Source organism: Rhinatrema bivittatum, chromosome 1 (genome assembly GCF_901001135.1).
Source record: "Rhinatrema bivittatum chromosome 1, aRhiBiv1.1, whole genome shotgun sequence".
In the NCBI taxonomy this organism is placed as follows: domain Eukaryota; kingdom Metazoa; phylum Chordata; class Amphibia; order Gymnophiona; family Rhinatrematidae; genus Rhinatrema; species Rhinatrema bivittatum.
Window position 1 is genome coordinate 310330141 of NC_042615.1, and position 25392 is coordinate 310355532.

Genomic DNA, 25392 nt, shown 5'->3' on the forward strand with positions numbered 1-25392 from the left:
TTGCTTTGTTCCCCCTTCTGGTGCAGTAAGATGTTGATGCCACTCTTGGTGCCACTTTGCCTCTCCTGCTGCCTGAGGGGGTTATACCATTGTTATTGGTAGGAACTCCTCTTTAGAAGCCTTAGGGTGTTCTCACTACTCTTGCTGCTTCTTTGCTTCCCTCATGGAGCCTTGGAGAACTCCTGCCACTGCTAGTACCCCCTTTATGGTGCCTTATGCTATTCATGCCACTTTTGGTGTCACTTGCTACAGTCTAGGTGCCTTGGAGTTCTTTCCCCTTTCTTATTTTTTTCTTTATTTGTATTAATTTTCAAGGTATACACAAGTATATACTTGCAACAAGTATAACTTGCAAAGCAAATCAACAAAAAGAGAAAATGCAGAAGGATAATAAAAATATTAGGCAGCTATCATCAGAATGCACAAAAGGATGAGACTGAATTAGTTTTGAGCTGAAAGACAGTGCTAGGGGGAAGGGGGCGTTCATTCCTAGCTATGCCACTAGCCACCACCACTGCTCCTTCCCGGCTGATGCTTCACTGCTCACCACCACGGTTGCTTCTACTTCCACCTTCATGGCTTTATGTCATGTGGGCGGGCCCACCAATACTGCAGCCTCTTCTTCTAGTGCTCGTGTCAGTTGGGGTTTAAGACAATTCAAGAAGTAGCTCAGAGGGAAAAGGTAGTGCTTGTTCAGGTAGAAAGCAAGTAAAATAATAATTAAAAAAAAAACAGCTGGAATTGGTGGGTTCTTAATATGGATGTGGATGCAGGTTCAGGAAAAGTAGGAGCAAATGTAAGCAAGGGGAGAGGACACCCTCTTTACACACCTTTCTCCTCACCTGTCCGGCCCTCGAGTGTCCAATCCTGGTCTGTGGGAAAGTTGTCAACCCCCAATTCTAGAAGATTAACTGCATTCCATGGCGTGTGAATGTCCTTCACATATTACAGTACAGACAAAAGCTATTTATTCTATATACATTTAGTGTAATTTAAAAAAAAAAAAAGTTTAAATGCAACATTCCATCACTCTAGTTTTTGGGTGTCGAATCGTAGTGCAGACAAAGCACATCCCCTTGCACGTACGTCCTTTCTTTCAGATGAGTTATATGCGCGCAGAATATCTCCTCCCACAATCAGCGCTGCGTGGCGCGGCGGAAAAGTTTGAGCTCTGCCGGCGTCCATACTTTCCGTTGCTCGCGGCGGTGTTGCATCGCGAGCTTAGGCCAAAACTACAATACGCCGTAACGGACCGGACTGGGCGCGTGCGCAACGGAACGGAGAGGTGAGGGGCGGGCGGAAGGAAGGGAGTTGGAAAGCGTGCATGAGAGAGACAGTGCTTGGCGGGTGGGGGAGTCAGGTGGGATGTTGGTTGTTCCTTCTTTCCCGGTGCCTCTTTGCTGTTCTTCGTGTTTGCCGTTTCTTTTCCCCTTCGCCTCCTTCTGACAACTGCTGGGCCATAGAGGAGAAGGAAGCTGGCTAGAGGGAGGGACTAGGAAGTGGCAAAATGGAGGTACAGATTGAGGAGACGGGAACAGGTAGAGAGAGGGGTATTGTAAAAACAGAGAGCAAAGAGAAGCTGAAAAGTGTGAACAGAGCAAAAATAAGGACAGTGTATGGAGAGCAAGAAAACAAGGCACACGCAGAGTCTGAATACATCAAACCAGAGATACAAAAAAGTCATAAACCAGTTAAAGTCAACTTTGGTGATGGTAGTCTGCATTTTTTTTCCTATGTTTGTGTATTTCTGCTGTAGTTTGGCTCTTAGGAGTAGGCTAGATTTCTGTGCTTGGCGCTCCATGCGCTGTCCTGTTCCCTCTAGAGCAGTTTCCCTATCTTTTCAAACCCAATGCACCCTACGTTAACAAAATGTGGCATGACGGCCTCCTTTGAGTAGGTAGTGTGGATATGGAGAGGACTCCAGTGATTAAAAGAAGAGCTATAGAAGCTCTTCCAGTCTCTCTTTCAAGTTGTAAAAGAAAGGGAGAGAGAAGACAGACATTAATGAACCTGTCATGATGGATCAGCTCCTGTATTCAAGTGCAGAATAAGGTCAATGGAGTGGGCTGAGCAGCAGGCTAATTATATATAGCTGCCAGAACTCGTTTACTATTGCGCCTACTCCCACTTCTCAGACTAAATCACATCCAGTGCTTGAGGCATGTTCTCCCAATTTCATTCAGCCTGGAGATAGGACAGAGGTTGGAAGGACTCAAAAGAGAAGGTTCATAACCCAAAAGATGAAGTGGTGCTGTGTGCAATATATGTGCTGCAAAAAGCAGGGCCCAGCTATCTATGCAGGTCTGGATTTAGGTATAGGCAACTACATATGGTGTCAAAGAAGAGTCTGCTTCTACTTGCTTTAGGGTAGTGTGCTGACAGCTTCAAAGGGGTGCCAAAATCTTAAATTTGGCCCTGTATTTGTGCCATGCATGCTGCCCTTTAACACTCTGGGGCTAATGCCAAAACTTGTTAACCTCTGGGTGGGATGGATCCTTGAACTGGCACCTGGGGCAAATTGAAAAAGAGGGTGGGATTCTTTCTGCACACAACTCTAAAATCTCTCATTCCTCACTTGCTCCTTGGATAACATTACAATCTGATTTCCAAGGCTCCACTTGAGGGATGAATAATAGTTCTTATACCCTGTTCTTGTTTGGAATAAAGTCCCTTCTCTGTCCTGTATAATCAGCACTGCCAATTATCACTGTCTCTGTATCAAATTGAGAAGCAGGATGGTTTCCAATTTCTTTTATGGACAGTAGTTTGGATTGCAAGTAAAGTTAATAAATAAGACAGCAGATTGATCAATAAACTTGTGACTCCACTTCTTTAGCAAAGTCTCTCAATTCTTTTGGAAGCACTTTTATTTACACTGAATTTCTCCTTCCCAGTTACTCCCAGTTCTTAAATTGTGATTGAAGTTAGTTCAATCCTTTAATCTTCCGAATTTGTTCCCAGCTCTTCCTACTGTAGATGGTTAGAATTTAGTTCCATTGTTTTATTAGAATGTAATACCAGCTTTAATACATTTCCTGGAAGCTTCTTAAATCCTAGTAACTCCTTAGGGTAGTACCAGATGTGCCCTCAACTCTGTCTGGTATGATACCTAGAAAGCAGCAACAAAGTTCTTGTTACCTTTCATTTGAATCCTCCAATTTCCTTCCCCCTTATGCCATTAGCAGGGATCTTCGCCAGACGAATTCCTCCACACCTTCAGCTTCTTTTAGGGTGAAAGGCACCACTCTCACAAAGGTTTGATTACTGAGTCCTGGGTACCAAGTGCCATCATTTCCCAGTGGAACAAAAGTCTCTGAACCTGAAAAGGGGAAAAATCAAGCAAGAGACAGGAAGGATGGAATAGATCTTAGTTTCAAAACAAAGAAGCTAGTTCAAAAAAGACAACTTAAAGTTCAAACTCCTTCGTCTGGTCTGCCCTCTGAAGGAGAGATAGCACACTGCAGGTCTTTCCTTATCCCCAAATCCAGCCTTGAATACAGGGATGCCCCAAACCACTGCAATAAGGGGGGCTGGCTCTCAGGAACTCTCCAAAACTTAGGATTCAAAGAGTTAAAGCAAGCAGCATCTCGCAGGCCAACGAGAGACTGACCCCAAAGAGAAAAATACCAACTCATTTCCATTAAACAATTACAGCAGGAACAGCAAGCTCCTGTCTGCAAGAAAGTCCAACTCTGAATCCACCAGGATAGATTGTGCTTTGCGATGATAAACAGGTCTCATCATGGACCGTGACACATAAGTTGGTAAACATTGCTCTAGTAAGGGTCAGGGGAGGGTGGGTATGGGGAGTAGCCCTGTTTTCTCTTTCCCAGTGTTGAAAATCCTTCACCTGGGAAAAGGTTTACACTCCTGCCCAATTTCAGTCATTCACTGTGGGGCTGCACGCTACCTGAAACAACCCTGACAGAAGGAAAAAGGTAGCATGGACTAACTTATGCTTCTAGTTTTTCTATGATGCGTGTTGGCTTCATTTTATATAATCTGCCAACCCTAGTTGGGAAGGAGTGACTTTAGAGATAGACCTACAGTGTTGGCTAATAAAAATTTTCAGGAGGGGAGATAATCCAAACAAAACATGGTGACAAATTCTATAGAAAAGTGTTGAATTCGGCAGCTCACAGGAAGGTTCCGCAAGCCACCTCGCTCACCCCGATGTGGCCAGATCCATCCCGTGGTCAACACACAACCTCCGAACACTGCCCAGTGCGGCCCGAGGCACCGCCAGCTGTTGCTGTACCTTAGATGCACGCATATGCGCAAGTTATATAGGTTCCATGGCGGGAAATGTTGAGCCATGCCCTCTGATGTCAAGCTGACTGGCCTACTTAAGCAAGGGCCTCTTGCCTTTAGCTATGTGTACTGTCTTTGAGTTCCTGTGTCCTGAGTTACTGATTCTTCATCCACTCTTGTCTTATCCAGTCTTGCCTCTCCAGCCTTATCTCATCCAGCCTTCTTTGTCCAGCCTTGCCTTGTATTGCCCATCTTCTGTGTGTCCTTGTCTATCTTTGGCCTCACTTTTGGATATGACCTCTTGCTTGGACTTGACCCTAATTGCCTGCTGCTAGGACCTGACTTGAACCTGACCATGATTGCCTGCTGCCTGGACCTGAGCACCCTTGTCTGCCATCTGCCCCAAGCTTGGCCTGTCTCCAACTCCATTAGTCTGCTGCCTGCCCTGACTCTAGCATGCCATTGGACTCTTTCTTAGCATACGGACACGTGGACCCAAAAACCAGTGGGTTTTGCACCTCTACCAGCAGATAGAGATGGAGCAAACTGTCATCATGGTGTATATATACCCCTGCACTGACATCTGCCTGCCAGTATTCACCGTCACCAGCAAATGGTGGGCATGCATCTCCCTATTGAGGATTGCTTAAACATTTTCAAAGGAGAAAAGGAGATCTATTCTCCCTGTTCTCCTGTGGTGATACCTTATGGTCCCTCCCTCAGTTGAGAATTCCTGAGGTGATATCTTTGAATTCCTCCCTCAGGTGAATGCCTTGGTCTGGAAGTTGATTTTTTCAAGCCGGTGTGAACTTAACTGTAAAAAAAAAAAAAAAAAAAAAGCTGAAAGTCAAGCAGATGCAGGAAGCCAAGTGTGATGGTGAAAGTCCTTTCTCTCTCTCCCCGTGCAGCTGGAGACTGACCTTGTACTCAGCTGGGATGGGCTGAGCTCAGGTAAAGAGTAATTAAAAAAAAAAAAAAAAAAAGAGAGAATGGGAGATACATAGAGATTGCCCTTCCCTCCTGTCTCCGTACTTGCTGTGCCAATCTGATGTTCATTCCTGCCTCCGGGGGAGCTTAATGGACGTGGGCAACCTGGTGGGTTGAGCAGCCTTTTGGCTAGGCCCTGCTGTCAGTCTTGTCTTGTTCGCTGCGTGGTATGCGGCGGCAGTGTTTTTCACACGTTATTCCTACACATAAGGTTGCCCTCTTCAGTTACATTGGTTCGTGCTTGTGTGCCCAGCTGTGTCCAGTTGTGTGCTCAATTTGTGTGCCCTGTTGGGCACATAGGGTCACCTATATGGGCGTTCACACGCACGCACTTATTTACACGTGCTGAGCAGCCTGGCGTGAGCTCAGTTTTGAGGGCTTATCGAGGCACACTGAGCACCTAACGTTTGGACACCTAAATTTTGGGCGCCTAGTTTTTGCAGCATGGATGCAGTTGAGTGCACTCTTAATAGACGCCTCTTAAAGCTTACTGACAGACTGATGGTGCCTAAAGCAAAGAAGCCTAAGCGCCTTACCCCTTGTGCTGCTTGTCATATTCGGGCATCCCAGCCTGGCATTCCCGCTATCTTGTGTCAGCCTGTTTGGAGGCTCAGGGAGCATTGCCTTCATCTAATTTTACTAAGCCTGGTTCTTCCCAGTCTGATGCGGGAATGGAAAAAGCTGCCAGAGATGTCGCCTGATTTTGGAGCTCCTCTAACAGGTTTGTCAGCAGGTGAATGTAGTTTAGTGGGCACAGGACAGATGCCCCATGGTTTTGCCATGGATCCCTCTGCCTTTTCTTGGGTAGAAAGTTTTTCAAGGACTGTAGTCTTCTTCAGGCGCAGTCCTTGGCCCCAGCCAATTTTAACAAGTCAGGATCGTAGGTGACAGATTCCCGCATGCCTGATGCTGTGGGTACGCATCGGAGTACACCTAGATCTGTTATGGATCTAACCGATAGGGACACAGATGGCACGCATGATGAAGCCAATCCTTACCCTCTGGAGGATGGAGAAATTCTTCTGGGATTGGAGCCATATTTATTTATTTATTTATTTATTTATTTGTTGAGTTTTATATACCGTCATTCGGTAAAGCCATCATTACGGTTTACAAAATTTAAATTGTAACTCTCTTAACAATTGTGGAAAAAGTATAACGATGTGCATATTAAACAGAGGTTAAACATTTCAAGTCCAGAAAGTATCATTATGTGGAGGAGGAGGGATTGTTTGTTTTGGTTGGAGAGAAGTTATTTTGAGGTTTTTGGATGAAAGTTCGATTGGGAGTTAGGATGTTCAGAAGTATGAAGGTCAGTGTAGAATTTGCGAAACAGCAATGTTTTTAGGTCTTTTTTGAACATTTTGAGGTTGGGTTGGGTTCTCAGATCTTTAGGTAGGGAGTTCCAAAATTTAGGGGAGGCAATGGAAAATGCTCTTTCTCTTGTTGTTAGATGCGCATCTCTGATGGGGGGGATGTTTAAGCATCCTCAGCTGTTTGAACGTAGGTTTCTTTGAGGATTCTGGGGGGTTATGTTTGTCATTTAGTCCTTGATGATCATTGTTTAGAATTTTATGAATGATGGTCATTGATTTTATTTATTTATTTATTTAAAACCTTTTCTATATCGGCATTAGTGGGTATATCACACCGGTTTACATTGTAACAAAATGGTTGAAAATACATATAACCGGGCTAGTAAACAGTGAGGGTAGGGGCACACTTGAGACAGTAAGGAAGGATAGAGCAACGGCAGACAACTTCTTAACAAAGTAAATCAGAATAAATATATCGATATAGGACAACTCTTAATTACTAATTGAATAGAGATAATTAGTAATTGACTGAAGCTATATACATATATGAGTGAAGTATGATTGACTGGAGCTATATACATAAGTAGGTAAGGTATAACTGGCATTATATACATATGTAATTAAGATATAAATACACAGAATATCTGGATAGGGCTTCAAGGAGGGGCTTTTAGACTGGAATGTATATTGGGAGGGGGGGGCGGCTGTTAATCAGGGAAGGCCAGTTGATTTGTGTTCGATGCGTGCTTTAATTGGGAGCCAATGACGTGAGATCAATATGGGCGTTATGTGTTCATTTCTTTTTGTTCCTGTCAGAACTCTGGCTGCTGAGTTCTGCAGAATCTGGAGCGGTTTGAGATTTGAATAAGGTATTCCAATTAGTAAGGAGTTGCAGTAGTTGAAGGTGGAGAAAATGAGTAGTTGTAAGACCGTTCTGAAATCATAAGGGTTAAGAAATGGTTTTAAGTGTCTTAGGGTTAGAAGTCTGTGATATCCTTCTTTAGTTTTATTTGATATGTGGTTCTTAAATGAAAGTTCTTTATCGATGATAATTCCAAGGTTCCTGGTGTGGGTGGTGGGGAGTATAGAGTTCATTTGTTTGTCAAGTAAAGGCAGGGGTGGCGGAGTTGAATTGGGTTTTTTGTCCATGAGTATTATTTCAGTTTTGTCTATGTTGATTATGAGCTTCAGAGAATTTAGGAGATGTTTAATTGAGATAAGTAGAGTCGAGATTTTCTTGTAGGTGTCTTCGATCGAATTTTGGATGGGAATTAGAAGTTGAATGTCGGCGTAGAGGAAAGTGGGTGATTCCATTATCTTTTAGTAATTGGCAGATGGTATATATTAAATAGGGTGGCGGATAATGCTGATACCTGGGGAACTCCAGTGTTGAGGTTGATCTTTTTGGATGGGTTGTTATTGATTAAAACTTGGTAGGTTCTGTCAGATAAATAGGAAGAGAACTATTGTAGGGTGGTGTCAGTTAAGCCGATTTGAGTCAGTCGTTCTAACAGTATAACAGTTCTAACAGCTGTCGAAAGCAGCTGAGAGGTCAAGGAGGATGAGTAGGTATTTTTCACCTTTGTCAAAGCCTCTTAGTATTATGTCATTTAGTGAGAGAAGGAGAGATTCTGTATTTAGGTTTTTTCTGAATCCATATTGAGTTGGAGGTAGGATGTTGTTTGTTTCAAGATAGTCGTCAAGTTGGGTGTGACGACTTTTTTAATGGTTTCGGCTATGAACGGTAGGTTTGAGATGGGGCGATAGCGAGGATTTCAGGATCTAAGGATTTCAGGATCTAAGTTTGGCTATGAACCTACTGTTCATAGCCAAAACCATTAAAACTATCACCAAAATCGTCAATTTATCCCTGACTGAAGGTAATTATCCCAAATGCCTCAAATCTGAAGTTATCAAACCTGTTCTTTTTTAGAATAGGTTTGATAACTTCAGATTTGAGGCATTTGGGATAATTACCTTCAGTCAGGGATAAATTGACGATTTTGGTGATAGTTTTAGATATGGTGGGTTCAATTGTTTTGAGGGTTGTTATAGGGATGTTGTCTATTGGATGGCTGGCAGGGTTCATTTTATTTATAATAGATTGCATTTCGAGAGTGGAGGCGGTATCAAAATTTGACCATGATGAGGTTATCTTAGTGTTCAGTTTGATGTTTTGGTTGTTGTTGGTTATGTTGGTTTGGATTAGATGAGTTCCCTGTACGTACTAGGATCAGTCCAGACGGTGGGTTATGTCCCCCGTCCAGCAGATGGAGTCATAGCAAACTTCGGAGGGTGCTGGCATATAAGCCGGTGCACCCCTCCTGTATCCTCAGTATCTCTCTGACTCCAGCAGATGTGAGAAGGGGAACTCATGGTTCCTTCTACTGAGTGACTTGTCACTTGTTTTTTCTTATTATTCTATCTTTCCGGTGGATCAAGTTATTAAATCTTATTAGTTTGAAAAAAAAAAAAAAAAAAAAGTTTTGTTCTGGTGGTGAGCCGGCTCGGCTGGCGCCACGTTTGTTTCTGTTTCAGGCTTGCCATTTGGACTGCCTCTTCCTTCCTTCCTTCCCCCCCCACCCCGTCTAGCTTCCTATCCCGGAGGGGCACAGGGTAAGTGTTTTTGGGGGGGAGTTTTTGTATTTTTTCCTTTCTAGCTCGCTTTTGGCGTTCTCCATCGGTGGATGCTGGTGGGGCCAGCCTCTCCCCTCACTTCAGTCGCGGTCTTTCGCCCTCTCCCCGCGGTCCCGCGACGTCACATTCCCCGGGACCGCAGGTGGCACGGACGTTTCATTCCCCTGCCGCCCCCGGGGCTGTTGGGGCGGATTTGAGTTGAGCTCGGGCGCGGCGGCCCGCTCCTCCCGCGGCGAGTTCTTCGGCGTTGCTGCCTCGTGTGCATTGGCCCCCCCCTCCCCGGACGTTCGTGATGCAGCGCGTCCGTTGTTCAGCCTGTGGCGGCCCGGAACAGGCCGCATCGAGGGACGGTCTCTGCGGCAGGTGCCTTCCTGGAGGGGAGACTAGCACCGCTCTCCTGCCCACTTCTCCACCGCGAGCCGAGCGCCGCGGGCCTCGGGGGCTGGGCCCGCCCCCGTCGTTGCGGGAGCGGCGGCCATCTTGGAGCTGGAAAGTAGCATGGGCTCTGACGCAGAAGAAACCTCGGGGGACTTTTTACCTCTGGCACCCCCGAGCCTGGATCCGGGGCCTCTTCCCTCCTCCTCCGCCTCCGGGCTTTCCAAGGACCCCCTTCCCACCCCATCAGCGGGCCCATCGGGTTTCTCGGCGGATTTTGTGGTGCTCATGCACCAAGCGTACCTACAGAGCCTGAATCCACAGGGGGCTCGGTTCCCACTCCTCCTCCCGCTAAAGCCCCAAGGCTGGCAGGTGTGTCGGTGGCAGGATTAGGGGCCGGGGGAGGCAGCCCCAGGGCCCCCCTGATTACGCCCGCGCCCCTACCGGGGCTGGGGGGGCGACCCGGCGTCGCAGGCGGACGACGAGACACTCTCAGCACACCTGGAATGCGACGACCCACGGGTCCTGCGGATCTTCCGCAAGGAGGAATTGACGGATCTCATTCCGCACGTGCTTCAGGAATTGGACCTTGACCCCCCAGTCGAGCCCCCGGGGCCTCCAGCGCCTTCCGTGGCCTCCGCTACATCCAAGGGTGATCCTGTCTTAGCGGGTCTCCGTCCCATGGCACGGACGTTTCCGATCCATGATTCCTTCCTACACCTCCTCGTGAGGGAGTGGAATAACCCGGAGGCGTCCCTTCGGGTTAGCAGGGCCATGGATAAGCTCTATCCTCTCCCGAGCGATTTTCTTGATCTTCTGAAGGTCCCCAAGGTTGACTCAGCGGTTTCCGCCGTCACGAAAAGCACTACGATTCCGGTCACGGGAGGCACTGCCCTACGGGATATCCAGGACAGGAAGCTGGAGGTCGCCCTCAAGAAGATCTACGAGGTCTCGGCACTGGGAGTCCGCGCGGCCATATGCGGTTCCCTTACCCAGAGAGCCGGTCTGCGATGGGTCCAACAGCTCCTCACTTCCCAGCAGTTGCCACCGGACGAGGCGGGTCAAGCTGACCGGCTGGAGGCGGTGATCGCTTACGGAGCAGACACGTTACATGACTTGCTGCGGGTCCTGGCGAGGACCATGGCGTCGGCGGTGTCCGCCAGGCGCCTCCTGTGGCTTCGGAACTGGGCTGCGGACGCTTCCTCCAAGTCTAGCCTGGGTGCCCTGCCTTTTAAGGGCAGGTTCCTCTTTGGAGAGGACTTAGATCAGATTATCAAGACCCTGGGAGAGAACTCGGTCCACAAGCTTCCAGAGGACCGTCGCCGGTCCTTTCGTCCGTCCACGGGGACTCCTAGGAACAGGTACCGCGCTCAGAGGCGCTACAGGGGTTCCAGACAGCAAGGCCCGAGGACCCCGTCTAACCGGTCGCAGTCGTGGACTCGGCCTTTTCGTGGCCGCAGACCCTCCAGGGACTCCTCGGCTCAGGGAGCCCCCGGCAAGTCAATGCAATGATGCCAGGCTGGCCCTCTCCTCGCTACCCCGGATTGGGGGGCGCATCGCTCTGTTTTACGAGGAGTGGGCCAACATCACCACGGACCGCTGGGTCCTCGACATCCTAAGGCACGGTTACGCGTTGGAATTTGTCCGGTCTCCCAGGGACAGGTTCCTCTTTTCTCCCTGCGGGTCCAGCATCAAGCGGCTGGGGATACAGCAGACGCTGGACCGTCTCCTGGACTTGGGAGCCATTGCGCCCGTCCCCTCAGGAGAGGTGGGCTCGGGACATTATTCAATTTACTTCGTGGTTCCCAAAAAGGACGGTTCCTTTCGCCCTATCCTGGATCTCAAGGAGGTCAACAAGACGCTTCGGATCTCCAGGTTTCGTATGGAGACGCTCCGCTCCGTCATCGCGGCGGTTCATCAGGGGGAGTTCCTAGCCTCCCTCGATCTCACGGAAGCTTATCTGCATATCCCGATCCGTCCGGACCATTGGAGGTACCTTTGTTTCAAGATCTTGGGTCAACACTTTCAGTTCCAGGCGCTGCCCTTCGGTCTGGCGACCGCGCCCAGGACCTTTTCCAAGGTTATGGTAGTGGTGGCAGCAGCGCTGAGGAGGGAAGGCATTCTCGTACACCCTTATTTGGACGACTGGCTCATCAGAGCAAAGTCCTTGCCGCAAGGGCGGGCGGCAGTCGACAGAGTTGTGTCCTTCCTACAGTCCCTTGGCTGGGTGGTGAACTTCAACAAGAGCAGTCTCCTTCCGTCCCAACGGTTGGACTTCCTGGGGGCGCGCTTCGACATGGTACAGGGCAAGGTCTTCCTGCGGCCGGACAAGGCGCAAGCCCTGCGGGAGCTGATCATCAGGTTTTCTGCTCTCCAGGTTCACACGGCGCGGGACTACCTGCAGGTCCTCGGCTCTATGGCGTTCGCAATCAGCCTGGTCCCCTGGGCGTTTGCACACTTGAGGCCCCTGCAAATGTCCCTTCTCTCGAGATGGAAGCCGGTCTCCCAGGACTATCAGGCGATCTTTCCTCTCCCTCCGACCGCCAGGGCCAGCTTGCGATGGTGGTTGGATCCCAGGAATCTATCCCAAGGATGCCCCCTGGAGACGCCGGACTGGATTGTGGTCACCACCGATGCCAGCCTGTCCGGCTGGGGGGCAGTGTGTCTCCGGAGCTCGGCGCAGGGTCTGTGGACGAAAGAACAGACGGCCTGGCCAATCAACCGCCTGGAGACCCGGGCGGTCCGGTTGGCTCTCGTGCAGTTCCTGCCCATGATCAGAGGACGAGCGGTCCGAGTCCTCTTGGACAATGCGACGACGGTGGCTTACATCAACCGGCAAGGGGGCACCAGGAGCAGACTGGTGGCGCTGGAAGCGGCGCGTCTGATGGATTGGGCGGAACGTTTCCTGGACCGTCTGGAAGCCTCCCACATCGCCGGGGTGGACAACATCCAGGCGGATTATCTGAGTCGTCAGGTGTTGGATCCGGGAGAGTGGTCCCTCTCCGACGAGGCGATGGCTCTCATTGTCAGACGCTGGGGGACGCCCGCGTTGGATCTCATGGCGTCAGCGGTCAACGCGAAAGCCTTTCGGTTCTTCAGCTGTCGGCGGGAGCGTGGCGCGGAGGGCGTCGACACCCTGGCCCTTCCCTGGCCCCCTCGGCTGTTGCTCTACGTTTTTCCCCCCCTGGCCCCTCGTGGGCAAGGTGCTAAGGAGAATAGAAAAACACGTCGGTCGGGTCATTCTAGTGGCTCCGGAGTGGCCGCGGCGCCCGTGGTTCGCGGATCTCCTTCGTCTGGCGGTGGGCGAGCCCCTTCGTCTCTCGCACCTGCCACGTCTGCTCCGCCAGGGCCCGGTATTTTCGGAGCAGGCGGAACACTTCTGTCTTGCGGCATGGCTTATGAGAGGAGGGGCCTCTTGCGCAAAGGCTACGCCGGTCCCGTGGTAGATACGCTCCTCCAGGCACGGAAGGCCTCCACATCGGTCGCTTATGTGCGGGTATGGAAGGTTTTTGAGGTCTGGTGCTCGGCGCGGGGGGCTTTCGCGACTGCAGTATCCTGTCATCTAGTGCTGGCGTTCCTGCAGGAGGGGCTGGAGAAGGGCCTCTCCTATAATTCCCTGAGGGTGCAGGTCTCCGCTCTCGCGTCGCTGGCTCGTGCCGCGGGACGGCCTGGTCTGTCGGCTCATCCGGACATCTCGCGATTCCTCCGGGGAGTTAAGCGCCTACGTCCGCCGGTGCGTCCTCTCTGTCCTTCGTGGAATCTCAACCTGGTCTTGCGGGCTCTAGGGGGTCCTCCCTTTGAGCCCCAGCGGCAGGCCACTCTCAAGGACATCACTCTGAAGGCGGTCTTCCTGGTCGCCATCGCTTCGGCGCGGCGTATCTCCGAGCTGCAGGCTCTTTCGTGTCGGGAACCCTTCCTCCGGTTCACGGACTCGGGGGTTCACATCCGGACTGTCCCTTCGTTCCTGCCGAAGGTGGTTTCCTCCTTCCACGTGAACCAGGTAGTGGAGCTGCCTGCCTTCCCGACTGATGCTCCTCTGTCTCTTCGCCGCCTGGATGTGAAGCGCACCCTTCTCCGTTATTTGGAGGTGACTAACGAGTTCCGGGTCTCCGATCACCTTTTCGTGCTCTGGTCGGGGCCTAGAAAGGGTAGTCAAGCGTCCAAGACTACGATTGCGCGCTGGCTCAAGGAGGCGGTGACTTCGGCGTACATCGGTTCCGGAAAGGATCCCCCGCCGGGTCTCAAGGCTCACTCTCTCCGAGCCCAGGCTGCCTCCTGTGCGGAGTCCCAGCTCGTCTCTGCGCAGGAAATTTGTCGTGCGGCGACCTGGAAGTCTCTCCACACGTTCTCCAGACATTACCGGCTCCATGTACAGGTATCTGAGTCTGGTTCCTTTGGGGACAGGGTCCTTCGAGCAGGCTTCCCGGGGACCCACCCGGTTTAGGGAAGCTTTGGTACATCCCACCGTCTGGACTGATCCTAGTACGTACAGGGAAAAGAAAATTACTTCTTACCTGCTAATTTTCGTTCCTGTAGTACTATGGATCAGTCCAGACGCCCTCCCTGGACGTCTCTTGAGATCTAGGAGGGAACCTGCTCGTTCGTCTCTCCTGTCTTCCTATTCTCCTGGTTATTCTCCCTTCGGGGATCTGAACCTGTGTGTCTGTGTTTGTCCCTGTTTGGACAGTTCTTATTGCACGTTGCATAGTTTTTTTCACGGTTTACAGTTGATTGTTCAGGGTTTTGCTTGATCCACCTGCCTTGGTCTGTCCAGTATTCTTCCTTGGCTTTGATATTCTCGATACTGAGGATACAGGAGGGGTGCACCGGCTTATATGCCAGCACCCTCCGAAGTTTGCTCTGACTCCATCTGCTGGACGGGGGACATAACCCACCGTCTGGACTGATCCATAGTACTACAGGAACGAAAATTAGCAGGTAAGAAGTAATTTTCTTATATTGTTGAAGAAGTCAGCAAAGTCATCGCTTCCATGTTTGGTACATGTAGAATCTTGGGTGGTTTTAGTAAGTTTCTGAACTATTGAGAATAACATTCTGGGGTTATGATGAAATTTGGAGATTTTGTTGGAGAAGAATTCCTTTTTTGATTTGTTGATGATATTTTTATATTGTGCTAAGTGGCTCCGATAAATATTTAGTGTGGTTGTATTTTTGTTTTTTCTCCATTCTCTTTCTTTTTTCCTGAGTATACGTTTGGCAGTTCTGATGTTATCATTATACCACTAGTTGTGTTTGGATTGTTGTTTTTTCTTTGTAATAATGGGATTGATGCTGTCTGCTACTAGTTTCGTGATATTTAGCCATGATGTTGTTGCATCCTCGGAGTTAGATAGATTTATGTTGATTAGTTCGGCTTGAAATGTTTTTTGTAGAAGTTCAGTGTTGAACGGAGGGCGGGAAGATATTTTGTTTGGAATGATTTGAGGTGCTTTAAGGTTGAAGTTGATAGATAAGTTGGCTTGGATTAGGTGGTGGTCAGACCAAGGTGTCTCTATGGTTTGAGTAGTATTTGATTGCCAGACTTCAGTGTTCATAAACATGAGGTCAATGGTGTGACCTGCTTTATGAGTTGGAGATTGGATTATTTGCTTTAGGTTTAGTGTTGATAGTGCATCAATGATAGTTTGGCAGGTTTTTGAGTGGTTGGGTAAGTTGAAGTGTATGTTAAAGTCACCAAGGATGATGATGGGTTTGTTGAGAGATATGTTATTCATGATATATTCAATTAGTGGGGAGCAGTTTTTTTCGAGAGCTCCTGGAGGACAGTAAACGAGGCAGATCTGTAGTTTTGGCGAATTAAAGTAGTTTCGAATGGTGGAGATATGTTTGAAGGACAAAGGAATTGAGGAGGTGTTGTATTCCTGGTTGGACAGTTGGTTAATTAGTACGGAATCTCTGTTTATGAGCCAGGTTTCCGTTTTTGCGATGAAATCTGGTTTGGATTCAATGAGTAGGTCATTGAACAGAGGAATTTTTTTTTATTATTGAACGGGCATTGACAAGTATAAATGAAAGTAGCATATAGCTTGAGAATTGGATATGTGTGTTTTTGTTGTTTGTTGGTTTTTTTCAGTTTGTAGAGAGGTTTAGAGGCTGGGTGCTTCTTTTGTGCTGAAAGGTTATTAGAGGGCATGGGTTGTTTGTTTGGAGGTGGGATTTTGTTAGTCATATTCTTATCTTCTGTTTGAGCTTCCTTTAGTTTGTAAGGAGATTACGAGTTATATTTGTGAGTAGAGTTGGTAGAGGACAGTAATTGGTTGTATATTATGAGGGTTGTTTTCTTCAGCGTTGAGAGAGAAAAATAAAATTAGGAAGGAGGAAACAAACTGGAGGGTGCGCTGAATGGGCTGCGCGAAGTGGCACGCAAAGGGGCCTGCTCCTTTGGACGCACTCCTTCGGCGCGCGACACATATAGAACTATGTTGCTATTCTTTCAAAGAGATGAATTACCAGCTCTGATTTCCCAGACATTGAAGATGCTGGGAGTACCGGGGGCTGAATCCATGTTTGAGCCAAAGAAAGATCCCATTTTGATTTCTTTATGTAAAACCTCATGTTACTTTCCTGTTACGAAGGCCTTTCAAATATTGATTGATCTTGAATAGGGCGCCCCAGAAACTAATTTTAAAGGGGGACGATCCTTGGAAGGACTGTACACCCTGGATCCAGCTGCGAGAGCGCAATTGCACTTTCTGAAAGTGGATGCGCTTGTGTGTGCCGTTACCCAGTGGACTATCCCCATAGAAGGGGGAGCGGCCTTGAAGGATGCATAGGATAGGAGAATTGAGGCCATCCTTAAGCAGGCTTTTAAAGCAATGGTAATGAATTACTACAAAAGATTCCGCTAGTATCTTACTAGGAACAAGGAAATTTGATCACATCATCCCTTCGCTGATAGCACTGCACTGGCTTCCGATACAACCCAGAATTCATTACAGAGTATTAACTCTAATTTTTAATAACATTAATCCAAGCTTATTAGTAGTGACACTTCAATTGTACACATTGCAGAGAGCACTAATATCACAAAATAAAGGACTGCTAAAGGTACCCACAACATGGAACATACCCCTAACACAAATTAAAAGACCATGTTTTCCATAGCAGGCCCTAAATTGTGGAACTCTGTTCCAGAGTCCCTATGTCTAATAACAGAAAGAAATAGTTTCAAACGTGAACTGAAAACATGGTTCTTTAGAAATGCTTATGATTAAACGAACACCAATAAGCCGATAGCTTCACTGTCAGGACAAGAGATTTTCTTAGTAGAATGAGCATTAAGTGTAAAGCTATATAGAGCGTAATGTAAGGAGAATTAGAACTTGTACACAATGTTATGTTGACCTAGGAAATGAATGAATATGACCTAGAATCCCTTTACTGATGTATTGTTGACCTAAAATATGAATGTTAACCCAGATTGTGAAAATTGAATAAGGATATGAATATTCCCTTGTAAACCTTTGTGATCTTAGTTTGGAACAATGGTATATAAAACCCCTAAATAAATAAGTAACTTTGCAGACAGCTTCTTGTTCCCTGGTGGCTTGCTCTTGTTTATTTCTCTCTCAGGAGTTCGATTGAATCTGGTGTGAATTCCAGGGCAGTGATGGAACCAGCCACCTTTTTGGCAGATGTGGGCTGCAATTTGGTCTGCACTTTGGCCAGAGGGGTGGCTTCAGTAATAGCAGCCAGGCATCAGCTGTGGCTGAGAAATTGGTTGGCCGATACAACCTCGAAGTCTAACCTTATGAAATTGCCCTTTAAAGGCTCACTCTTGTTTGGGAGTGAGCTTGAGAAAATGGCCAATAAGTGGGGTGAGTCCCAGGTTCCTTGGTTGCCAGAGGATAAGAAACAGATGTCGCGCTCCTTCAGCACGACAGGTCATACTAGGGGATTCAAATGTTTTCACCCCTACAGAGGAGAGGCCTTTCAGAGGGCTCGTCCTTTGGGTAGGTCTCAGTCCTTTTGTCCTAGGGAATCCAGATAGGGTGCAGGCTCGGGTAGTGGAGCCCACCGAGTCTCCCAATGAAGATGTGCCACCCACCCCCGGGAACAGGAGATAAGGGGTCATCTTTTTGCTTTTTTATCGGAGGTAAGTCAAAATCACGTCAGACCAGTGGGTTCTGAGGTGATAAGAGATGTTTATGCGCTGGAGTTTGTCAGTGTTCCTCTGGATGTTTTCATTGTGTTTCCCTGCAGCTCTCTGCAGAAGATAGGCAGTGGAGTTTACATTGTCAAGGCTCCTTAGGTTGTGGTTCCAGTGCCCACATCCCAAGAAAATATGGGCCGATGTTCCATTTATTTCCTTGCGCCCAAGAAGGAGGGCTCTTTTCACCCAATCCTAGATCTCAAGTGGGTCAACTGCCATTTGCTGGTGACTCATTTTCGCATGGAAACCTTGTGCTCTGTGATAACGACAATATAGTTGGGAGTTTCTTACGTCTCTGGACTTCCCATCTGGTTAGAGCATCGATTTCTGTGTTTCACGGTTTTGGGGTGTCGTTTAGTTTCAAGCACTGCCTTTTCGTATGGCGACCACGCCCAGAACTTATTCCATGGTTATGGTGGTGGTGGCGGCAGAGTTGAGAGAGGATGGGATTCTGGTACACCCGTACTTAGACGACTGGCTGATTTGGGCCAAGAGTCTAGAAGAGAGCTTCAGGTCTTGTGCAAGGTGATTCCATTTTTGCAGGAACTAGGTTGGTTGGTGAATCTGGCCAAGAGCAATCAGCCATCACAGTCACTAGAGTATCGTGTTGGACACGAAGCAGGGCAGGGTGTTTCTGCCGGAGGGCCGTATTCAGAAGCTAATAGCTCAGGTGCGTCTGATACATAGATACATTCTATGTATGGTCTTATCTACATTCTATGTATGGTCTTATCTACAGGTACTCAGATTGATAGCAGTGACTCTGGAGGTGGTGCTGTGGGTGAGGGTGCATATGCATCCTCTTCAGAGCACTCTACTGTCTTGTTGGAGTCCACAGTCTCAGGACTATTTGATTCAACTTCGTTTACCAATGGAGATCTGCATACACTTGCAGTGGTGGTTACAGGTAGATCATATAAGAAAGGGGGTTTCCCTGAGATCACCGGACTGTCTAGCACTCACGAGAGATGTGTCTCCAGGGTCGAGGAGCTGACTGCGCAAGGGCACTAGAGTACAGAACAGTCTCTCTGGAGCATCAATCGGCTGGAAACTCATACCATCCGGTTGGCATGCTTGAAATTTGGCAACCGATTACAGGGTCGAGCAGTCCGGATAATGTCAGACAATGCGACGACAGTGGCATACATCAATTGGCAAGTAGGAACCATGGGCCAGCACGTGTCACAGGAAATAGCCCAACTTATGGGCGGAAATGCATCTTCAGAAGATCTCAGCCTCACACATTGCAGGAAAAGACAATGTAAGAGTTGACTTTTCTCAGCAGAGTCTGGATCCAGGAGAATGCTAATTGGCAAACGAGACGTTCCGGCTCGTAGTGGATTGCTGGGATCTTTCGTTTCTGGACCTGCTGGCAATTTCTCACGATGCAAAGGTTCCTCGCTTCTTCAGTCACAGGAAAGATCAAAAGTCCTTTGGTATCGATGCCCTTGTGCAAGAGTGGCCAGAGAGTAAGCTGCTGTATGCCTTTTTGGCGTGGCCCATGTTGGGCAGAATGGTTCAGAGGATTGAAAGTGACACGGGGAAGGTCTTCTGGTGGCACCGGATTGGCCTAGAAGACCATGGTATGCAAATTTGTGAAGACTCCTGGTGGACTCTTCCCTCCAGTTTCCATCTCACGGAGATCTGCTATGGCAGGGGCCTGTTCTTCATGAAGATCTGACTCAATTTTGTCTTATGCTATGGTCTTTGAGAGTGCTCCGTTGCTGACGTGTGGCTATTCCACTGTGTTGTTTGCCACCTTGCTAGGGGCAAGAAAGTTCTCCACTTCCTTAGCCTATATGCGGGTTTGGCGTGTGTTTGAGGCTTGATGTGAAGATCGAGGGTTCTTTCTTGTTCGGTTAAGATTCCGCTCATTTTGATTTTTTGCAGGATAGATTGAGGAAGGGGTTGGCCCTTAATTCATTAAAGGTACAGGTAGTTGCTCCTGCCTGCTTCCGAGGTCAGATGAATGGTTCACCCTTGTTGGCTCATCCAGATGTGGGCCATTTCTTAAAAGGAGCGAAATGGGCCACATCTGGATGAGCCAACAAGGGTGAACCATTCATCTGACCTCGGAAGCAGGCAGGAGCAGCCACCTGTACCTTTAATGAATTAAGGGCCAACCCCTTCCTCAATCTATCCTGCAAAAAATCAAAATGAGCGGAATCTTAATCGAACAAGAAAGAACCCTCGATCTTCACGTCAAGCCTCAAACAATCTAGTTTTGGATTTTTTGGCGGGCCTCACTTTTTGACCGTTGTGTAACCTTTCTTTGAGGTTATTGACCTTGAAAACAGTGTTTCTTGTGGCAATTTGTTCTGCGCATAGAGTATCTGAATTGCAGGCCTTGTCTTGTCGGGAGCTGTTTTTACAGGTGACTCCGGAGGCGATACAGCTTCTTTTTTGCCAAAATTGGTCTTGGATTTTCACTTGAATTAGTCAATTTCCCTGCCATCTCTGGACAGGGAAAGAGATGCGGAGGAATATTGCCCGTTACAGCCCTTGGGTGTCACGAGGCATATCTTGTGATATTTGGAAGTTTCTAAACCTTGCTGAAAGACGGATCGCCTGTTTGTTCTCCACGGTGGATGTAAACGGGGCGAGCTGGCGTTGTGGGTTATGATAGCCCACTGGATTAAGGAGGTAGTCACGGCCAAGTATGTGGTTGCTGAGTAGCCATTGCCTAGTCAGACGAGGGCTCATTCAACTAGGGTTCAGGCACTGTCATGGGTGGTGGTTAGATTGCTGTCTCCCGTTGACATTTGCTGAGCTGCGACATAGTCCTCTTTATACGCCTTTTCCAGGCATGTGCACAATCGGCAGGAGACAACCTTTGCGTGTGCTGTGTTGATCGGATCGTGGGCAGTCTTCCACCCTGTTTGAGAGTAGCTTTGGTACATCCCACTAGTTTTGGCTCAACCTGTCTGTATGCTAAGAAAGGAGAAATTACTACTTACCAGATAATTTTCTTTTCTTTAATAAGGACAGGTGGATCCACCTTCCTGACCTTGGCTGCCGGATGGTTGTGCTATTGTCCTCTTGTGTGGCTGCATGTTCCAGGGATTACTAGTAAGTGTTATTCCAGTCCCTAGACTAGTATTATTACACTATCTGAGCTCAGTGTTTTCCTGTTGGGTAAGTGCTGGAATGGTTATCTGTTAATAATCAAGTTTTATTAGTTTGTCCACAGTTGGCTTTTGCAGAGAATACTGGTGAACTGATGTCAGGTATGTATATACCATGATGTCAGCTTTGCTCCATCCAAATCTGTTGGTAGAGATGCATAACCCACTGGTTGTGGATCCACATGTCCTTATTAAGGAAAAGGAAATTATCAGGTAAGCAGTAATTTCTCCTTGCTCCAGCCACTGCCCTAGGAACCTGCCTAAGACCTGCTGGCTGCCTAAGGGCTCAACTTGTGGGGGAAGCGGCTGGTATAGGTGAAGCTATAGTCTGTCCCACTAGAGGGCATATTCACCCACTGCTGGTGTAGGCCTTGTAGATTTGCCTACAAGGCTGTGTCAGCTATGCTGCAGAACAAAGGGCTTAAACCCACGCCACCCTTCACAGATTGAGGCCATGGGCTTGGTGGACTCGCGTTAGACCTCAGCCATTACTGGACTAGCGCATCAGCTTCAGTTTCAGCAGCAGGATTAGCTGAATACCATGGCTGCATACCTCCAAGATATGGCTGCTCGGACTGCTCCAGTATCCATGATACGGCCTACTACGCTTATCCTTCATTTGCGTCTATCACTGAGGTACAATGGAGATCCAGTGAAATATAAAGGCTTCCTAAATCAATGTTGGATACAGTTCGACTTACAGGCACCTTTTTTCCCCACTTAAAAAGTCAAGATGATTTATTTTCGATCCTTGCTAGGCAGCTCCGCCCTGGTATGGGCCTCGCCTCTCTGGGAAAGATATGATCCACTCCTGGAAGACTTGAACTACATCTTGCAAGAATTTTGGTAGATTTTCAATGAGCGTGGTTGCACAGCTTCCAAATTCCTGCAGATCAGACAAGGTTCTCGGTCTGTGGGGGGAGTACGTGGTGTACTTCCACACCTTGGCTTCTGAATTTCAGTGGAGTAGTGAGTCTGACTGCAGTCTTCAGGCAAGGGCTCTCAGAATACATAAAAAATGAGTTTACTGCCAGGAATCTGTTGTAGACATTGGAGCAATCATTAGCCATCAAGAATGGCCCAGGAAAGGGGCTCGGCTTGCCGTCTCATCTGTCTTGTCCCGAATTTCCAGCGGCTAGTGACTTCCCATTCACCTCCTGAGCCAGTAGAGGCCATACAGATTTACTCTTGGGGGAATTCTCTATGCAAAATTAAAATTCTGTAAAATTCTGCATACTTTATATTCATCAAAATAATTTATAAAGTAATGCAGAAAAGTTATTATTCAAAGATGTAGAATTTTAAATATTTTGAGCAGAATTTCCCTAAAAGTACAGTGTATGAGTGTCCTTCTGCCTCTCCCCTTTCTCCCCTAGCCAGACCCCTTTCACTCTACTCTCACAGGCTCCAACTCTATCTTTCCTGTTCCCCTCCATGCTCAACCCCTTCCAGTCCACCCCCTAGTCCTCCACTCCCAGAGATTGACCCGCCCCTCACATAGGCTCCCTCTGTCCCTGTTATACACACACCCTAGCATAGGCTTTCCTCTCTCTCTCTTGCTGACATACAATTCACGCGCACACACACACACACACACACACACTCCCTCCCTCACAAGGTCCTTCTTTCACATACATACCCTCCCTGTCTTGTACTCACAGTCACCCACCTTCACAAGGCTACCTCTGTCTTGCACACAACACTCCCTCTATCCCTTTAACTCACGCAGTCATACAGGCTCCCTCTGTCTCTCATGTGTGCATACATACACACATCCTCACACAGGCTCCCTCTCTCATGCACATATATGCACACACTCGCCTACCCTCATACAGGCTACCTCTCACACACACACACACACCCTCTGCACACATAAATAGGCACCCTCCCTCACACATGCAGACACACCCAATCCCTCTCTCACACATATACATTCACTCCCTCTCTCTGGCATACATACTCATCTTTTTCTTCTGCGAACAGGATGGGCTCATGGCCACTGGCCTCCCTTTTCTTCTGCTGCGAGCGGGATGAGCACCAGTCTTGGCCGCTGGCCTCTCTCTTCTGCCAAGAGCAGTATGGGCTCCGCTCGCGGTCAGTTGGGACCTCCCTTGACTTTGACCGCAAGCAGGATGTGCTCCTCTCGTGGCCACTGGCCTCCCTCTTCTGCCACGAGTGGGATGGGCTCCACTTGCAGCTACCGGCTTCCCTTTTCTTCGGCTGTAAGCATGATGGGTTCCACTCACAGTCCACTTGGGCCTCCCTTGACTCAGACCGTGAGCGGGATGGGCTCAGCTTGCGACCCACAGTTTTTTCTCCAAATTCTGCACAAAAAATACAGATTCTGTGCAGGAGAGGAATTCTGTGCAAATTCTGCATTCCGCAGTATAGAATTCCCCCAGAAGTGTAGGTTGATCGCTTTAAATTGTGGAGAAGAAGCAAAGGTGCTGCAGTCTCATCCTGTACTTGTAGTGTACAACATCTGGGCAATTCGTAAGTCACTGCCCAAATAAGCCAGGAAACTCAAGGACCTAGCCTGGTGGAATAGGCTACCCTAGGTCATCCCTTCACCTCTCTACAACTCCTAATACCAATATGTCTCTCTATTGGGGCTATTCTGTAGAAGCTCTTGCCGCCTTGGATGCTGATGCTGGTGGCAACTTCATCCCTGAGGCTTTTGGTCCATCACTACTAGATACCAGCAGTCCCTTTGGACACTTCACTCTGTTTCGTCCATATACGGAGAACCTTTGCCTTGATGTGTTAGAAAAGCCACCTTAACCCTCACCATGCACACAGGGATTCTGCATGGTGAACAAACCAGTCTTTGTGTTACCCAAAGCAGTCAGTGCAGTCATCTTGGGCCTACTGTGAGTCATGCTACATCAGCCCCACATCAAGTGGGCTATATTATAGATTGCCAAGTGGAGCTCTGTCATGAGCGATGTCTTGCCAAAGTTTCACCTGTGATTCCCTTGGCTTGGACTACTACCTTAGAGCTTTTGGGTCTATCACCAAATACACAGAGTTTGCAGATGTATTCAGCAAGCAGCAGGCAAATGTCCTGCCGCCCCATTGCTCTTACGACTGTGCCATTGACTTGGTCCCTGGCAAGATTCCGCCCAGAGGCAGTGTATACATACTTTCTTCCCCTGAAACAGAGGCTATGACAAACTATATTAAAGAGAATTTGGATGGAGGCTTCATTTGTCTCTCCTCATCACCTGCTGGAGCTGGATTCTTTTTTGTAGGGAAGAAGGATGTGTCGTTGCGTCCCTATATTGACTATTGTGGTCTTAACATCATTACCAAGAAGAATCGCTATCTTCTTCCCTTGATCTCTGAGCTCTTTGATTGCTTTTGGGGCATGCAGATATTTACTAAGCTGGATCTTTTGGAGGATACAAATTAATCAGGATCCAAGAAGGTAATGAATGGAAGTCCATCACCCGTGATGGACACTATGAATACCTAGAGATGCCCTTCGGGTTATGTAAAACCCCTGCAGTCTTCCAGTTTATGGTCTGTGAGATCTTCTGGGACCTTCTTCACTAAATCTTTGCCGGAGCATCAATGTCATGTGAAACAGGTCCTCCAGAGACTCCATGAGCACCACCTCTATGCCAAGTTAGAGAAGTGTACCTTCGGATAGGAAGAGCTTCTCTTCTTGGGATATATTATCGTCCACCAAGGCCTGTGTATTAACCCAGACAAATTAAAGGCCATACTAGAGTAGCTTTGGCCCATAGGTCTCAAGAAGCTGCAGCGCTTCTGGGGTTTGTAAATTACTATAGGCAAATGTATTCATGATTACTTCTGTTTGGCAGCTCTGCTCACAGTCCTAACTTTGCATTCGTGCCTGCTCTTGCCCTCGCTCTACCCTCTCTACCTCTAAGGCAACTCCCTTCGGGTCTGATGGACAGTTACTGCCGCGGCTTCTCCTCGCCGTTCTTCCCAGAGTCCCCGGGCTGGCATGATGCTGCAGATCCGCCATGTTCTTGATGACATAGGCGCGCGCGCTCTGAGGTTTGTACCAGTAAGGGTGCAAACCTCGGGGGCATACCCCCGTAGTGACGTCATCTGCTTCTAACATAAAAGGTCTTTGCTTACGCTTACGATTCGAGTTAGCAAGGGATTGATTGCGGGGATCATCTCGACCCGCTTCTTTCTCCGCTGCTCTGTCTCTTCGAACTTACCAGGGGTACCCGCTCCTCGGGGGCACTGCTCTCTCTTCTTGTTTTCAGATTGCTAAGATGGGATCTGGTACTCGCTCCTCGAGGGCCTATGTCCCTGAATGCTCAGAAGACTCCCTATTGCCTGGAAGCGATCGCAGACGTGAACATTGTGAGTTTCTATTCCAGTTGCAGATAGGAACCGGTACTCGCTCCTTGAGAGCCCATGTTCCTAGAACTCTGAAGATTCTCTTCTGTCTAAGACGCTATCACAGGTACGGAGATCGTGAGTTATTATTACAGATTGCAGATAGGAACCGGTACTCGCTCCTCGAGGGCCCATATTCCTAAAACCC

General features: G+C 48.2%; 1 protein-coding gene across 2 annotated transcripts in view; it reads left to right on the forward strand.

Moving 5' to 3' along the window:
* The first annotated feature begins 1148 nt into the window (after positions 1-1148).
* The window catches only part of TRMT10A (tRNA methyltransferase 10A), a 102180-nt gene continuing 77936 nt past the window's right edge, over positions 1149-25392 (forward strand). The window contains exon 1 of one of the 2 annotated variants that reach the window (XM_029597290.1): positions 1149-1285. Coding sequence is in view for 1 of the 2 variants with exons in the window: in XM_029597281.1 (XP_029453141.1) it covers positions 1325-1360 (36 nt within the window). In the remaining variant the exon portion in view is untranslated. Of the gene's footprint in view, positions 1286-1316; positions 1361-25392 lie in introns of those variants that run through there. The other variant, XM_029597281.1, reaches the window with a different exon arrangement.